The sequence below is a fragment of the Sminthopsis crassicaudata genome, chromosome 3 (assembly GCF_048593235.1).
Source record: "Sminthopsis crassicaudata isolate SCR6 chromosome 3, ASM4859323v1, whole genome shotgun sequence".
In the NCBI taxonomy this organism is placed as follows: domain Eukaryota; kingdom Metazoa; phylum Chordata; class Mammalia; order Dasyuromorphia; family Dasyuridae; genus Sminthopsis; species Sminthopsis crassicaudata.
In genome coordinates this window covers 646,563,651-646,582,279 of record NC_133619.1, presented here as the reverse complement: position 1 = coordinate 646,582,279, position 18,629 = coordinate 646,563,651, and the positions used below count along the sequence as shown (strand labels likewise).

The window sequence follows — 18,629 nt, the reverse complement described above, 5'->3', positions numbered from 1 at the left end:
GTTTTACATTGATAAAATTTCAAAACCAGGAACAAGATAACACCAGCTTAGTGCTCAGCTTGAAGCAGTTTCCAAATACAGCACACAGGTTGCTGAAAAGGTAGATCTCAGAAAATTCTTTGCCTCATTGTCTGATCACCCTCCCTGCCTCCCAAAGGGCTCTGGGATCAGGGTGACCAGCAAATCCTGATTAAGCAACCAATCTGGCCTGAAAGCTTCAAACCAATCTAGTCTCTATGATACACAAGGCAAAGTTCAAACATGGCAATCCCAATTTTCCAAAACTTCTAAATTTGTTGGAAGGAAAAAATGTTCACAAGGGTATCAGGAACACAGAGATTCCTGTTAGAGTCAGATTGGCTCAGAGTGCTCTCCCAAGATTCTGAGGTTGGACTTTCCACCCACATCCCAGAAATGAGAGAGGTCCAAAGTGGGGACTTTCCAAGTGTCAAAAGGTTCTTCCAAGGGGAGTAGAAGATTCTGGACCCTAAACTGAGTATTAAGCAAGGAATACATTCAACACAAAAAGCAACTGATCCTAGAGTAAAGTTTCAGATCCAGCCTCTAGCCCAGCCTAATGCCTATGGCAGAAAACTACAGGACTTTCATACAAAAAGGACCCTGAAGTTCTCTCAGTCTGGACCAATATAGTTTTCTAGCTGGCTTAAGAGACTGAATGAATCAATTTTCCTCTGAAATTCCACATGGAACAAATAGAAAGAAGTTCAAACATAAATCAGTATTTTGAGATCTACTATGCGGAAGAAAAGAGGGAATGAGACATCTACAGAACTCTGAAAGACAGAAGGACCCTAACAGGAGGTTTTCTTTGTTCTTGTTGTTTTGGGTTTTTTTGGTTGTTGTTGGGTTTTGTTTTGGGGTTTTGTTGTTGTTGTTGTTGTTGTTGTTGTTGTTGTTGTTGTTGTTGTTGTTGTTGTAGTTTTTTGATATCCTGGAAAATTTCAAAACTCATTATCCCAAGAAAGAGCAACAAGAATATACTGGACATTTCCTCCAGATATGGCAACAGCCAAGTCTTAGATCAGAAAGAAGCCTGGAAGAATAAGTAGACAATAAGTAATAGCACTACAAATATTATATTGGGGACACAGTAAACTTAGAACAAGAGACTGACTCCAAACACACTAAGTTTACTTATATATAGACATGCTGTCAGAATTCTTCAAGCTGTCATCATTACTGAGAAGTCTAAAAGAAAGGTGAGGGATAAGTTGTGTATGATGGAGTGCTTCTGAAAAACAAAAGTGGCTAGAAAAGGGTAAAACAAGGCAATTACCTCATAAATTTGGGTGTGCAAGAAGGAACTGACACAGAGGGAGCAGGTGGGATATGTTGGAACCTTGTTCTCAGAGTTGAAGAGGAAACAGCCTTGAAATCTAAAAGTGTGTTGTCAGGTTCTAGAGAGGTGAAAAACTGGGGAAAGGATAGCAACAGGACTTTTAGAAAGGGTGGGGGAGAAGATAAGGGAGGAACTCCTCAGGAACAAGGGGGAGAGATAAGGTAACAGAGATAGGGTAAAATGAAAGGCTGAGAAAGATAATAGTGAATAAGAATAAAGAATCTCATTCTAAATATCATCTGGCTGCTTGAGCTTTACCTTTACTATTTGGAATAACAAGCAAGGAAGCTAGGATCCTAGTAAGCTAGACAGCTTGCCTTCCTTTCTACCCTCCTATGCTCCCTCCAGGGAAGAACCCTCATGGTTTGACTCCTAATGAAATTTGGCAAATGGATGTGACCCATTATAAATCTTTTGGTCATCTCTCTTTTATCCACGTGGTGGTAGATACCTTTTCAGGATTCACTTTTGCAGTGCCAACAATGGTCACTGAATTCCTTATCCAAGCATTTGCAATTATGGGTGTGCCACAAGAAATAAAAACAGATAATGGACCTGCATATACTTTTTTTTTTAATTTTTTTTCCTGAGGCTGGGGTTAAGTGACTTGCCCAGGGTCACACAGCTAGGATGTGTTAAGTGTCTTCACCAGATTTGAACTTGGGTCCTCCTGAATTCAAGGCTGGTGCTCTAAATACTGCGCCACCTAGCTGCCCCATGGCCTGCATATACTTCTAAACATTTTGTGCACTTTTGTGCACAGTATAAGATTTTACACACCACTGGCATACCTTTTAATCCCCAAGGTCAGGCAATGGTAAAGAGAAAAAACAGAGACATTAAGACAATCCTCAAAAAAAAAAAAAAAAAGAAAAAAGAAAAAGAAAAAGAAAAGAAAGGGGGAGCCACAGGTAACCCTAGAGAACTTCTAAATTTAGTTCTCTATACTATTAATTTTCTAATTTTTCACAAAGATGCACTGGCTCCGGCAGACAGGTTTTATAACCCACCAGAAGGACAGTGTCCAGTGGGAGCAGCTCCACTGTGCTTAGATAGATAATCGCCAGGTGATGTGGAGAGACAAAGAAAATAGTGAATGGAAGGGACCAGATAAGTTAACTGCCTGGGGGAGAGAGTTTGCTTGTATTTCTTCAGATGGAGAAGGAATCAGATGGGTGCCAATGAGTCGTATTCGCCTTGTCCATCAGAGAGACAGAAAAAGAGAAAAACCTCAAAACAAAGGAGAAGATCTAAGAAATATCTGACACTGAAAGAGCATGGCTGATAAGAAGACTGTTAAAGAACTTTAAAAACTTGCAGGAATTATTGGATTTTTGGCACATGAACTAATGGACAATGGACTTATGGACATATATAAATTCTCAATTTATGATTATTTGATCATGTTATTTGTTACATCACTTCTAGCATGTGTTATGTTACTATGTGTTTATGTAATTATGTGTAATGCCTCCCATATTGATGGATTTATGTTTCAAGGTCATGACCACCCTATGTTCTAAATCAAAAGAAAGGGGGAGATGTTAGGATTACAAGGTGCTAACTCAGGTTGTCTAAACAATTCTCTAGCTCAGAATCCACACCTTTATTTCAAATCTTTAAAAGGAGTTTACACTTTTAGACTGCTGAAAAGGAGTTTACACATTTAAAGGAGTTTACACCTTTAAAAGGACCAAGTTCATTGGCCATAGGAGTTCTCACAAGCCCATTCTCTTTGAGGATAAAAGAAGGCAACATTGAATGTGAAGAGCAGTCTAAACTGGGACATTGAATTGGGACGGCTGTCTGGATTGAGTCAAAGAGAAGACGTCCGTGGATTCGAAAATCCAGCAATCCCACACTTTTGGAGGGGAAAGCTCCAGAAGCCTGCCAAGAAACCTGCTCACAGAAGAAAAGATTATACAGAAAAGAAACCTCCTCCCAGAGAAGGATTACAATTGAGAGACGATCAAGAACATTACAGGAGGGAAATCCATAAAGTGTAATTATAAAAATATAATAACACAGATAAATCATTGTTTAATTTGATTTTTAAAATATAGACAAGAAAACCAAATCACTAGAATCAAAACTGAAAAGGATGCATATAGCACTATGATGAAAATAAAGCAATCATAAGGAATTTAGGGTTAGAGTCGGGAGTCGGGAGGGTTAGAGTCGGGAGGCATTTTGCCTCATTCTGTGCCAGTAAATTTAACAATTTCAGTGAAATGGAAGAATACTTTAAAAATTCTAAATTACCAAGATTAGTAGAAGAGGAAATACAATGTCTAAATAGAGGTATATTAGGAAAAAAAAAGAAATTGAACAACACATGAGTTCCTAAGAAAAAAGCACCAAGACCAGATATATTTACAACTTGTCACCCCTTACATAAAAAGAGGGGACCCTGCAAGTGACTCAAATCTATGGGCATTCTCAGCAAAAAATAATTTCAGAAGATGAGATCATTCCCCCCCTGCTCAAAGAGGACTCTGAGCCACATTTGTTTAAAGAGGGGGAACTGGAAGTGTTTGCTAAATGGACACCCATATTATCCAGAATCTGGTTGGGTCTCCTATTATAATGTATGTGAGAGTTAGAATGGAAGAAATTTTCCCATCTCAGATTTGGGATTCCATGATGTTTTCAGGACCCTTAGAGATATACTGTACAGCATGTTAAAAAATAACCACAGGTATTTCTAACTGCAGATACCATTTTAAGGAGACTCTGGAGAGCCTGAAGACAGGAGTGCCAGGAAAACAAAGCCAGATGGGATTCCAGGAAAAAGTCTTCCTTGACCTAGAAGAATGGTTAGAAAAGACAGGGGCCCTTGAGAAGTCAAGACTAGGATCTCAGTCCTTGTAGTTGTGAGAGGAGTAGAAGAAAGTTAGTAAACCCCTTCTGAAGAGTGTAGAACCTTTCCCCCATCCCACCCTTAGGCTATGAGGCTTAGAAACTGGAATAGTCATGAGTGTCCACTCTGAGACAATGTAGCCTAAAGGTCCATTAGAGAGGCCAGGCAGGAGCAGTTAGGATGTAATACAGTCCTATGGCCTGGAGATCTCCAGATGTGATTAGCTATGAGTACATAGGGACTACTTTCATGGGTGGGATCTCCAGCCAGTCAAGAGTCCCAAACACTCTGAGACTGCTTCAGGTACAGGAGGTATTTCTGTCACTGATTGGCTGTGCCTGTGACCTCATGGACCCAATATAAGTTCAGTGGAGAGGGAGCCAGGACCCTTTTTTCACCTGGAGCTCAGATGAAAGAAGAGAGACTAAAGAGTGCAGGAAGTCATACAGTAAGATGTAAACCACCTGAATGAAGTCTTTGAGCTTACCTGCTAAAAACACTCAGGAGCTCTGTTATGCTTAAATTACATGCATATGAGATAGCAGCTAGAGGATTTCTAAAGGCCTCAAGAAGAGGTAAGATTGATATTACTATTTACCAGAGATTTCTCTGATGCCCTAAGAATTAGGAGAGACTGGCAATAGCAAATGCAACTATAGCATGTTGCAATGTATTTGAGATTGGTTATTGTCTTTAGTTTTCCAAGAGGATCAAAATAACATCACTATGTTAGAGTGTATCCATTTGCAGCTGATCATACCAATATGAGCTCAGAAGGCTATGCCATGGATCGGGTAGAAATAGGGGCCATGAAGATTTGGGGTAGCTTCTCTAATTCTGCTTATCTCAGATTTCTTCTGAGTTAATTCACTTTTGCTTTGCTCATAGAGCACAGCACCTTCCCTAAGAAGGATATACCATGCTGGGAATGCCAGTGTCTCCCATGTCATACAGTCAATTCTAAAGTTCTTCAGAGAGACCTTGAAAATGTCTTTTTCTGGCCAACTTGTGGCCAGATAATTTGCTCTGTATGAATTCTCTATAAAACTGTCTTTCTGGCAAGTAAACATTTGACATTCAAACAATGTGGCCAGCCAATTAGAGTTCTACTCTCTGCAATAGAGTTTGAGAGTGTGACAGTTTAGTTCAAGAAAGGACCTTAGTGTTTGATCCTTTATCCTGACAGGATATCTTCAAAATCTTTCAAAGAAAAATTGTATGGAAACAATTCAGTTTCCCAGTGTGGCACTGGTGGACTGTCCAGGATTCCAGGCATACAACCATAAGGTTAGGACAAAGGCTCTGTAGGCTTTCTTTTTGGTAATCAGTCTAATACTTCTCTGCCCCACTTTCCTTTGGAGCCTCACAAAATATTTCTGACAATCCTCAAGTCAACTTCACTATCAATGTGACCTCCCTGGAATTGCCAACATAAGTGAACTCATCCACAGCATTCAGAACTTCTCCATTTGCTATAACTAAGGTTTTATAGATGGCTGGTGTGGTGCTGGCTGATGGAGGACCTGGGTTTTCTAGATGTTCAATTAGCAGGAGTAGCAGAGAACTGATGCATCCTTTGTTGCACCTCAGCTTCAGGGGCTGCATTGAGGGCACAATCATCTGCAAACAAAAAATCAGGCACCAATACTCCCTTTAGTTTTGACTTGTAGCCTTTTAAAGGAGAAGAATTAGCCATCAGTGTGGTAGCTGACTTTGATGCTATGTTTCTCCTCCTTGGAGGGGTTTGAAAACATCAGGCTGAAAAGCCTGGGAGCAAGCACACAGCCTTGTTTGACTCCACTGGTGACTGGGAAAGCTGAAGAGCATTGTCCATTGTCCAGAGTGGCAAGCACACCATAGTGAGGAACAATACTGATGAACTTCTCTGTATGCTTAAATTTTGAAATAATTTTGCATGAGTCACTAGTGATTGAAAATATTAAAGACCTTGGTCAAATCTCTAAATGTTGTATACAGATTTCTGTTCTCACTCCTGGCATTTCTCCTGTTATATAGAAGCAAACACCATATCAACTGTTCCTTGGCCCCTTCAGAAGCCACCCTGGGTCTCAAGTAGATGATCTTTTTCCAGATGGAGCTTCACACTTTTTTTTTTCTCAGTTATTTTTAAAATTAATTTTATAACTATACTTTTTTTGACAGTACATATGCATGAGTAATTTTTTTATAACATTATCCCTTGCATTCATTTTTCCAAATTTTCCCCTCCCTCCCTCTACTCCCTTCCCTGGATGACAGGCATTCCCATACATATTTAATGTGTTACAGTGTAACCTAGATATAATATATGTGTGTAAAACCAAATTTCTTGTTGCACCGTAAGAATTGGATTCCGAAGGTATAAGTAACCTGGGTAGAAAGACAATAGTGCAAACAGTTTACATTCAATTCCCAGTGTTCCTTCTCTGGGTGTAGCTGTTTCTGTCCATCATTGATCAATTGGAAGTGAATTAGATCTTTATGTTGAAGATATCCACTTCACTCAGAATATATCTTAATATAGTATCATTGTTGAAGTGTATAGTGATCTCCTGGTTCTGCTCATTTCACTCAGCATCAGTTCATGTAAGTCTCTCCAAGCCTCTCTGTATCCACCCTGCTGGTCATTTCTTACAGAGCAATAATATTCCATAACATTCATATACCATAATTTACCCAACCATTCTCCAATTGATGGGCATCCATTCATTTTCCAGTTTCTAGCCACTACAAAAAGAGCTGCCACAAATATTTTGGCACATACAGGTCCCTTTCCCTTCTTTACTATTTCTTTGGGATATAAGCTCAGTAGTAGCACTGCTGGATCAAAGGGTATGCACAGTTTGATAACTTTTTGGGCATAGTTCCAAATTGCTCTCCAGAATGTCTGGATTCTTTCACAACTCCATCAACAATGCATCAGTGTCCCAGTTTTCCCACATCCCCTCCAACATTCATTATTTTTTCCTGTAATCTTAGCCAATCTGACAGGTGTGTAGTGGTATTTCAGAGTTGTCTTAATTTGCATTTCTCTGATCAGTAGTGATTTGGAACACTTTCATATGAGTGGAAATAGTTTCAATTTCACCCTCTGAAAATTGTCTGTTCATATCCTTTGACCATTTATCAATTGGAGAATTGTTTGATTTCTTATAAATTAGAGTCAGTTCTCTATAAATTTTAGAAATGAGGCCTTTATCAGAACCTTTAACTGTAAAAATATTTTCCCAATTTGTTACTTCCCTTCTAATCTTGCTTGCATTAGTTTTGTTTGTACAAGCCTTTTTAATTTGATGTAATCAAAATCCATTATTTTGTGATCAATAATGATCTCTAGTCCTCCTTTGATCATAAATTCCTCCTCCTCCTCCACAAGTCTGAGAGGTAAACTATCCCATGTTCTTCTAATCTATTTATGATCTCAATCTTTATGCCTAAATCATGGACCCATCTTGATCTTATCCTGTTATATGGTGTTAAGTGTGGGTCCATATCTAATTTCTGCCATACTAATTTCCAGTTTTCCCAACACTTTTTTTCAAATAATGAATTCTTATCAAAAAAGTTTGTATCTTTGGTTTTGTCAAACACTAGATTGCTATAATTCTACCCTATTTTGTTTTGTGTACCTAACCTGCTCCACTGATCAACTAGTCTATTTCTTAGCCAATACCAAATGGTTTTGGTCACTGCTGCTTTATAATATAGCTTTAGATCAGATACAGCTAGACCACCTTCATCTGATTTTTTTTTCATTAATTCCCTTGAAATTCTCGACCATTTATTCTTCCATATGAATTTTGTTGTTATTTTTTCTAGGCCATTAAAATAGTTTCTTAGTGGTCTGATTGGTATAGCACTAAATAATTAGTTTAGGGAGTATTGTCATCTTTATTATATTCACTCAGCCTATCCACAAGCACTTAATGTCTTTCCAATTATTTAAATCTGACTTTATTTTTGGGCAAGTGTTTTGTAATTTCGCTCATATAATTCCTAACTTTTCTTTGGTAGATGGATTCCCAAATATTTTATACTCTTGACAGTTGTTTTGAATGGAATTTCTCTTTGTATCTCTGGCTGTTGCATTTTGTTGGTGATGTATAAAAATGCTGAGGATTTATGTGGATTTATTTTATATCCAGCAACTTTGCTAAAGTTGTGAATTATTTCTAATAACTTTTTATTAGAATCTCTGGGGTTCTCTAAGTATACCATCATATCATCTGCAAAGAGTGATAGTTTGGTTTTCTCATTACCTACTCTTATTCCTTTAATCTCTTTCTCGACTCTTATTGCCGAGGCTAGCATTTCTAATACAATATTGAATAGTAATGGTGATAGTGGGCAACCTTGTTTCACTCCTGATCTTACTGGGAAAGGTTCCAGTTTATCCTCATTACATATGATGCTTACTGACAGTTTTAAATATATGCTCCTGACTATTTTAAGGAATGGTCCATTTATTCCTTATACTCTCAAGAGTTTTTAGTAGGAATGGATGTTGTATTTTATTAAATGATTTTTCTGCAGAGTTTTCTCCTCTTTTTAAGGAGGATTTTGGCAAGACTCTTGCTAGCAGAGAGAGAGAGACAGAGACAGAGACAGAGAGACAGAAAGAGATAGAGAGACAGAGAGAGATAAAGACTAAGAGACCGAGACAGACAGAGATAGAGAGACAGAGAGATCCTCCCTGGAACTGTCACACTCAAATAAATTCCATTTAATTTATACAGATGGACAATGGAAGCATTCCTGAATTCCTAGGGCATAACCTGTTCTTGCTACGTAATCTAGAAAATGTCAGTCAGCTTTTGTATGAGCATTGGCCCCCCACCTTGTGAATCTCACCTGATGTATAAAATATGATGTCCACTAAGTTCCCTTTTAGTTCTAAATCAATGATATTATGATCCTGTCATCATATGATTGCTTACATTTAATAGCAATTTCTCTCAAGGGAGTGATTTTGTTATAAGTTACATAGCAGAACCAGATCCAAAGGAACAGTTTATCACTAGAACTCATGAACCTTCATAATGAGATTTGTTGGAGAATATCATATGTAACCAGCCGAGGTATTGAGCAGAGTGAAGATGGGGGGTGTTTTGATTCATTGGGTACACATCCCAAGTTGGTGGTCCAGAAGAAATAAGGGCACCACAATTGCCTTAGCACAGGAAAGTAGTCTAATGGCATTCAAAGCCTTTTCTTTACTTAGAACTTCAGCTAAGGAGTGATTGATTTTAACTTGAAGCAAACAATCAGTGGCTTCAGCATGGATTGATGATGATCTGTTAAGAACACTATGGAAGTGTTGAGCCCATCTCTAGTATCATAGCCTCATCACTAATGACTGTGACTTCATCAGCACTAAGTAGTTGAGATGTTTCAGCAGACAGACTAAACCAGGTTGAGGATAACCAAGAGGATCTCAAACCCTAAAATGAATCTGAGAACACTGAAAGCATTCGGATAACACAAAATAGAAAGAAAATCCTCTCTAGAGGTACAATGAGGATGCACACTGGACATGGGAGCACTCAGAGTTTTCTAAATCCCAAAGACTCAGGTTCAGAGGCCCTCACTTCTCAAATCTAATTATTGTGACCTAATCTCTAGTCCTACCAGTCCCACTTCCATGTCACTCTCTCCTGCAGAGTACGGAATTTTTAATATTCATTAGTAATTACTGTTGAGGAATTGTGATTAATCAGCATAATTGCTTTTGTGATTTGCACCTTAGGGATATAAAGACAACATTATACATGTTTCTGGAGAATTGATTACTATTACTCTGGGTGCAGATCAGATCAGGGAATCTTGTTTTATAAGGAGGACCTTGCACATGTTTCCCCATATATGCATACATATAACCAAAGTTTGCATCATTGTTGGAGTTATCCTCAGGACCAGAAACAGAGACAAAAATGAGGGGAATTTCTGTTTCACTCTCAGTCACAAAGATTCTGTCCTCAGAGAAAGAGCATGTCCAGACAGGAAGTGGAGGGGAAATACAGAAATGGTGCAAGCTGTTTGTGGGTTGCAGAGAGGGAAGCCTCTGAAACAGGGACTGTGATATCTTTTTCTTCAGAATCTGAGAAATATTGGTCCCAGTGGGGATATCCTCTTGCACCTCTAAATTCAGCTTAGGTCTCTTTCCTCTCCTTTTCAAAGTCCTCTAATATCTGTGACTTTTCTCTCTTCCCCCTCTACATCCATTTTATGCCATTTCTGTTGGTCCTTCTTTATACCTCTTTATTGAGTAGATAAAAATATATGTATCAGATAGGACATCAAGAGAAAAATGGAAAGATATATTAAATAAATTCAGTGTCTGAACACCACCACAACCTCTTTCCTGTATATCTATAGGTCACTGCTGGTCTTATACACTATGATCTGGATCAGTGCTCTTTGAAATGCTGTGGGAATGATTGGAAAGATAATTAATTAAATTCTCACAATTTCTCATAGCAGTGAAGAGATACTGGACTCGCATTCAGGAAGACCAGAGTTTACATCCCATCTCAGACATTTACTAGCTCACTCAACATCTCTGCCTCACTTTCTTGATCTGTAAAATATGATGGCCACTAAGTTCCCTTTTAGCTCTTAATTAATGATATTAGGATCCTGTAATCATATGATTGTCTACATTTAATAGCAATTTCTCTCTAATTGAATGATTTTGTTACAAGTTCCATAGTAGACCAGAGAAAAAAGAACAGTTTGTGCCTAAATCTTATGAACCCATCATAATGAGGTTTGTTAGAAAATGTCTTATGTGACCAGCTAAGATATTGAGCAGAGTGAAGATGGGGTGGAGGTGGGGGAAATATTTGGATCCTTGAGTAAACATCTCAAGTTGTGTGTCCAGAAGTAATGAGGGCACCACAGAACCCTGTAGACTAATCAGCCATAGTGGGTGATAGCATGGACAGAACACCACAAGATGGACTGTAAGTCTGACAAAATCCCAGATGAGGTGGCTGTCCCACAAAATGGCTCTCCACCTTTCATATTTTTATATAGTTAATTTTCCATTTCTAACATGTCAGGGATGTTTCAGGTTTAAACTTCTCAAGGATTGGCTAAAGGTGGTGGCTTGTTTGTGATCATAACATTAATTTTTATTATCTCCCCTCATGCAGATTTTTTTTCCCTGAGACAAGTGGGTTAAGTGACTTGCCCAGGATCACACCTAGGAAGTGTTAAGACCAGATTTGAACTCAAGTCCTCCTGACTTCAGGGCTGGTGTTTTATCCACTGAACCACCAAGCTGCCCCAATTTTAAAATTTCTTAAAATATAATGGCTAAGCTCTTTTTTGGGTCATGGATTTTAGGAAATCCAATTCTTTGTATTTTTTCTCCTTGATATGTTTTCCTGGTTGGTTGGTGTACAATTTCTTCTATTTTTCAAAATTCGATCTTGTACTATTTTTCTTTTTCTCAAAGATCATTGACTTTAATGGGGTACTATCTAATTTTCAGGAAGTTTTTCATTAGCATGAAATAGTGTACTTCCATGTGCCAATCTGTTCATTTCCTCTAGAATTCTTTCTTCCTTTGCTCTCATTTACTGTCAGTATGTAACGCTCATTTTTGTGCCTTCTATCATTGTATGATTTTATGCCTAACTTCATTTTCACTTGTAATCAAAAATTGTCTATATACAGAAGAGAAAAATATTAGAATTAAGACAAGTTTGTGGGCCTGCCTCTGCTATGTTCCTGTTCTCTGATACCCTTATGGATCTCAGTGGGGAAGCAGATGTTGCTGAGGGATTATTTCCAGGTGGTGCATTTTTTATGATCTCCAAGAACTCCCATCTTGGATCAAGGACTCATTGTAAGGGGTGATTCTAAGGCCTAAGCAGTCTTGGATCTCCAGAAAGAAGTCACTAATGATACAGCAACTTCTCCTTTGGTCTTCTGAAAGCAAATAAAGAGGCACTATCATCAGAAGACAAGGTAAGATAAAAATGTTTTCAATTTAAGAATTCTATTTATTTTCTATAATACTGTAGATTCTGTGTATTATAAAAATTAAATAATGTGAAATGACTGGTTTTGGGGTTTTTTTTTTAGAGATGATTGCACAATATGCTAGGGAATTATTTGTGAGAAAAATGCTTTGCATTTTACCGCGTCTTAATTCTCCACCATTTTACAAGATAGTTCATAGCTGCCTTCTATGGAAAGTGCAAATTATTAGAATTAAACATTTTTAAATAAAAAAATAAGATTTAAAAAACCTATTTATTTGTGTGTAACACACATTGCTTTGTGAATCCTATTGGGAGAGCAAAATCAGTGTAAAAGGGAAAACTATGATTCCCATTTAGTTGGTGGAAATGCTTTTCAACTCCAGGAATTCCTGAGCTATGCTTTACTTGAGTCCTTTTTAGGGAGCTCTTTAGCTGGGCTTTTGGACAAAACCAAGTTTTTGCCTAGCCCCTCAACCCCAGCTCCAGCCCCAGCCCAGGGAACAGTCCTAGAACTCACCCCAACCCCATCCCCATCCCCAGGGGGGCATGTACAATTAAAAACTTGTTTCACTTGGGAACAAGTTATTTTATCTAATATGTATATTCAACTTTACCAAAAGAACTCTTGAACAAGTATTGAATAAGCTGCAGGGTGCTCCATTCTGAAAATATAACATGGGAAATTAGTCAGTTGTCTAAGATACAATATAAAATAGCTGATTCTCATGATGACAGTATTGATCCTCATGATATTGTAAACAGGTTGTTAAACTGGATCAAACAACCCAATTAATAATGTATCAAGCTTGCTATTGCATTTTCTGCCTTGGATATGTGTTAGGTTCTTACTAAGTGCTAAATTGGTACTTAATAATTCTTTAGTTCTGGCCTTTAAGGGGAGTTTTACCCCTTTGAACTTCTGGGGAGGAGCTTACATGTTTAAGAGGAGCAAATTCATTGGTTGAAGTATTTTTCCAACAAGCCCCTGAATTATTCCATGCCCATTCTCTGGGAGGATAAAAAAAGAAATTAGGGTCTGGAAAGTGAGTTCTGGATTGGATCAAGAAGCCATCCCATGGATTCACAAGGAAAGAGGACAGAGAAAAAGATTCACAGAGAAAAGAAACCTCCTCCCAAAGAAGGATTACAACTGAGAGTCTATCAGAACTTGACAGATATGTGTTAGGATTCTTACAAGGTACTTATGTACCTAGTTCACACCTTTAAAGGAGTTGGATCACCATTGTCCACACTTTAGACTTCATACCTTTAGGGAGCATATAAAAGGACAAGCCCACTGGGAGGAGATAGAGAGCCAGGATTCAGCCTGCTCATGGACTTCCAGGAGATTCATAAGGCAGAAACCCACAATCCCACACTCTTGGAGATTCAGAGTCAAGATTCATCCCCACTTCAACCTTCGTGCTGGCTGGAGACACTTGGACAAGAGCTCTCAGGGAACCAAGAAGATAGGCCTCTAAGAAAGCTAACTGCGCCCAGGAAAAGATTCAGGATTTTGAAGGACACAATAAAGGATCTGGACCTTAACTCCTGGCTGCATTTTGGGATTATTGAACTGAACTGAAACTAAGACTGCCTCCAGAAGCTCCCCAAGAAACCTGCTCACAGAGAAAGATCACAATCTAGAGAAAGAACATTACAAATATGTTATCTTGGCATGTTTCCTCCTACTCTGTTTTCTAAGACAAGCTCACCACTCCTTAGATGAACTTCAAGTATCCCTTCTGTATCTCAAGGTAGCCCAGAAGAACAGGGAGACATTGAAGGCCAGTTCCAAGGAGGCAGAGGATTCAGACCAGCTCCGGTTTTCCCTGTAGCTTGTCCCCTGTTCAATGGCTATGCCTCACCACCTCTCTGTTCTGTCTCTAGGGGAAAGGATGTCCTTGGAGATTGCAAGGAAGGGAGGAAACTGTCTGGGTGATTTCATACCTAATAGTCCCATGAGAAAAGGAGAACACACTATTGCCTTGGTTGAAGAGATATATACCCGTGTCCTAAAATGAATAAATAGAGTTTGCTCTTATTGCCCACCTGACCTTTGTTTTATGTCAGCTTATCTTCCAGCCTTTCCCCCACCAAGGTCTAGAAGCTCACAGGGTGCCTGGCTGCTAGGACTGGATGGGCAGCAACATAAGATAATTCTAAGATAATCAGCTGAAGTCATGTTATTTTGCAATTTTCTCTTGTTTCAAAAACTTTATTCATGCCATTATTTTTATTCTGATTTTTCCCATTTTGGAATTTGGGAGAAAATATTTTTCTAGAAATACTGTTATTTGGGGGCACCTAGGTGGCACAGTGGATAGAGCACCAGCCCTGAATTCAGGAGGACCCAAGTTCAAATCTGGTCTCAGACACTTAACACTTCCTAGCTGTGTGACCCTGGGCAAGTCACTTAACCCCAGCCTCAGAAAAAAAAAAAAAAAGAAAAAAATACTGTTATTTGACCAATAATTTCTGGGGGATTATGTAAATGGGCCCTTTGAAAATGAACTCTTCTTTGCTCTGGACCCTGTAAAATTAATATAAAAAACTGTAGCTACAAATTTTGAAAACTTACCTGGTTGGTATATTTTCTTTTAAAATGAGTATTCAACTTTTTAGCCAAATAATAATTTCTTATCCAAGTCTTTACTCTTTACATTTGTCAAATACAAGATTACAATGTATATAACATCTCACACCATGTGGAACAATGACCACCAACCCCAAATAGTTCAAACAGATGTTTCTCAGAGTCAGAGCAGAAAGCAGTTGATTCCATTTCTGCAGGAATAGGGCAACAACTCTACTAGTGCAGTCTAGAGAAGGGAGGCAAAGTACAGGCAATGGAGCAGGAGTTTTTACACTCTGGACTGAGCAACTTTACCACATAGTGGACTCCAGCTAGGAACCCACTCCACTTAAGAACAGTAACTATACATTACAAAGCTTGCTGATGTGGCAAAGTGATTTGTACAACATTAAGCAAGGATTCAAGGGGGAGAGTTTTTCTGCAACTGTAGCACTAAACTATAGCACTCTTCTGTGGGCCAGCTTTCTGAAAAGGTCTCACAAAACCTTAAACCCACACAACACAATTTAGCAATATTAGGTCAAAATGGAGATCTAAGCCACAGATATTTTAAAAGAAAATTAGAACATGGAGCATATTACTTATCACACAGATAGAAAGCCAAAGAATTTAGGAATAAACAAGAGAATGAAGAGGAAAATTAAGTAATAAAAACAATTTAAAGTCAGATTTTAAAATCTCTTAATCTTTGTTGTTTGAGAAAAGAGATTATTCAGGAAGACCCGAGTTCAAATCTGGTCTCAGACACTTAACACTTCCTAGCAAGTCACTTAACCCTAGCCTCAGAAGAAAAAAAAAAGAGAGAAAGGAGATTAAAACAATTGGTTTCTCCCATTATAAAGAACCTTCTTTGAACACAAATCATGGGATTTCAGAAAAAAACTCAAATGTATTTTCTGACCATTATACACAGTTAAAGTTACAATATCTAATGAGATCTGTGCTGTAGGCAGAGGTCTTTCCTCATTCATTATGTTCACATTTCACCAGCAGGAAGATTTCTACACAAAGGATGAGATCCAGCCTTTCTGCAAATATATTTTGTATACTGTTTCTTTCTAGTGTGAATATTGTCATTTATATTACCCTTTAACTTCCATGTAAGGGCTAATCTTCCTTCAGCACATTTCTAAGTCTTCTCTCCACTCCATATCGTCTGATATAAACTTAGAAACGAATCTAAGCTAAAGATCTTCCCAAGCCAAGTCCAGAGTAGATTTCCTCCCAGTCCCTGCTGATTAATAAACTATGTCTCCATTTTTATGTCTTTATCCATGATTTCAATGTACTAGGAATTTTCTGGAGGCAATTCAGGGATGAAGTGAGCCTGGATGTTTTTCCACATGCATTATATGAAAGAGGTTTTACATCTTGTATGGGATTGCCAATGTCTAGGTAGGGACTAATATATATGAAAAACTTTATCATGATCCAGCCTCTCAAAAGTTTTTCTCTAATGTGTACGTACTCTCAGTGGCTAAGCAAGATTTCAGCTTTGTCTGAAGTTTCCCACATTCATGAGGTTTCTATCCAATGTGGATTTTCTCCTGTTTAAAATCATTATGGAGCTGTGTAAAAGTCTTTCCACATTCATTACCTTCATAAGGTTTCTCTCCTAAGTGGATTTTATGATGTTTTATGAGACAGTTTTTGTATTTGAAAGTCTTTCCACACTGCTTACATTCATAAGCATTCCCTGCAGTGCAGATTGTATGATGGGAAGTAAGATTGCTGCGCTGTGTGAAAGCCTTTCCACAATCATGACATTCATAAGGCTTTTCTCCAGTGTGGATTCTGTGATGGACAACAAGATGAGAGCGATATGTGAAAGTCTTTCCACATTGTTTACATTTATAAGGCTTTTCTCCAGTGTGGATTCTCTGATGGGCAGCAAGACTGGAGTGACATGTATAAGTCTTTCCACATTCGTTACATTTATAAGGCTTTTCTCCAGTATGGATTCTCTGATGGGCAGCAATACTGGAATGAGATGTGAAAGTCTTTCCACATTCGTTACATTTATAAGGCTTCTCTCCAGTGTGGATTCTCTGATGGACAGAAAGATAGGAGCGATCTATGAAAGCCTTTCCACATTCATTACATTTATAAGGCTTCTCTCCAGTGTGGATCCTCTGATGGACAACAAGATGGGAGTGCATTGTAAAAGCCTTTTCACATTCATTACATTTATAAGGCTTCTCTCCAGTGTGGATTCTCTGATGGACAACAAGATGGGAGCGATATGTGAAAGTCTTTCCACATTGATTACATTTATAAGGCTTCTCTCCAGTGTGGATTCTCTGGTGGGCAGCAAGATGGGAACGATATGTGAAAGTCTTTCCACATTCATTGCATCCATACAGCTTCTCTCCAGTGTGCATTCTCTGATGATCAACAAGACTGGAGCGATGTATGAAAGCTTTTCCACATTCATTACATTCATAAGGCTTCTCTCTAGTGTGCATTCTCTGATGGTTAGCGAGATTGGCAGGAGATGTGAAAGCCTTTTCACATTCATTACATTTAAAAGGCTTCTCTCCTTTATGGATTCTCTGATGGGCAGCAAGACTGGAGTGAGATGTGAAAGTCTTTCCACATTCATTACATTCATAAGGCTTTTCTCCAGTATGGATTCTCTGATGGACAACAAGATGGGAGCGATATGTGAAAGTCTTTCCACATTGATTACATTTATAAGGCTTCTCTCCGGTGTGGATTCGCTGATGGGCAGCAAGACTGGAGCGATATAGGAAAGCCTTTCCACATTCTTTACATTCATAAGGCTTTTCTCCACTGTGGATTCTCTGATGGATAGCAAGACGGGAGCGATATATGAAATCTTTTCCACATTCTTTACATTCATAAAGCTTCTCTCCAGTGTGGATTCTCTGATGTTGAGCCAATTTGGAATAACATTGGAAATCCTTTCCACATTGATTACATTTGTAAGGCTGTTTTTCTGTGTGAATTCTCTCAGATTTAGCAGAAGTAAATTCCTCTCTCAAAATCTTTCCATGTTTCTTACATTCATAAAGATTTTCTCCAGCATGGATTCTCTGATGCTTGCCAAGGGAAGAGAGTACAAGCAAAGCTTTATCACATTCATGACACTCAGGTGTTTTCTCTTCAGGATGTATATTCTTATCTTTAACAACACTGGAACTCTTTCTTAAAGCTTTTGTGTGTGTACTCCACTCACAATGTTCCTCTCCAGTATGGTTTCTTTTCTGCTTAGCAACAACATCTCTATATGCACTATATTGAAAAAGGTCTTTCCATGAAATCACTTTCAGATTTCCACTCATCTCTTTCATATCAAACCATGTATCTGCATCTAAAAGAAACAAACACACACATGTGTAAATATACCCTCTAATGCTGCCTTATAATAAGATTATTACCTTTTAATTTTTCCAAGCAAAATTTTCCAAACTGAAATGACAGACTCAATCATTTCTAAATGCTATTAGCTCACACCAATAAGTGATTCAACTACCACAGAGTTCCACACAAAATACAATAAATTTGGACCTCCACAACAAAGCTAAGACAAAGGCAAAGTGAAGGATCTCATAATTTAGAAACCAGGCTATGAGCTCTGAATGGCTCAGTAACCTGATCCAAATCCCTGCAGCAGAGATTAAAAATAGAACCTGGCAAAGGAAGCTTCTTAATCTATTGCATTACATAGATGTGCTCCATTTTACTTCCAATCCTTTCTTTCAAATTTAATTTTAAGCACCACCTAGCTATGCATCACTGGGAATGTACTTATTTGCCTCAGTTTTCTTTTAGAATGAAGGTAATTATTGTACCCACTTC

The 18,629-nt window shown here is 38.3% G+C and overlaps 2 protein-coding genes across 8 annotated transcripts in view; both read right to left on the bottom strand.

Moving 5' to 3' along the window:
- The window catches only part of LOC141564996 (uncharacterized), a 218,839-nt gene that overhangs the window by 68,918 nt on the left and 131,292 nt on the right, over window positions 1-18,629 (bottom strand). The window lies entirely within an intron of this gene.
- Window positions 14,848-18,629, bottom strand: part of LOC141564995 (uncharacterized) — a 102,774-nt gene continuing 98,992 nt past the window's right edge. For both annotated transcript variants that reach the window (XM_074307931.1, XM_074307929.1), the window contains exon 5: window positions 14,848-18,141. In XM_074307931.1, the coding sequence (XP_074164032.1) occupies window positions 16,334-18,141 (1,808 nt within the window). In that variant the 3' untranslated portion in view covers window positions 14,848-16,333. The remainder of the gene's footprint in view (window positions 18,142-18,629) is intronic.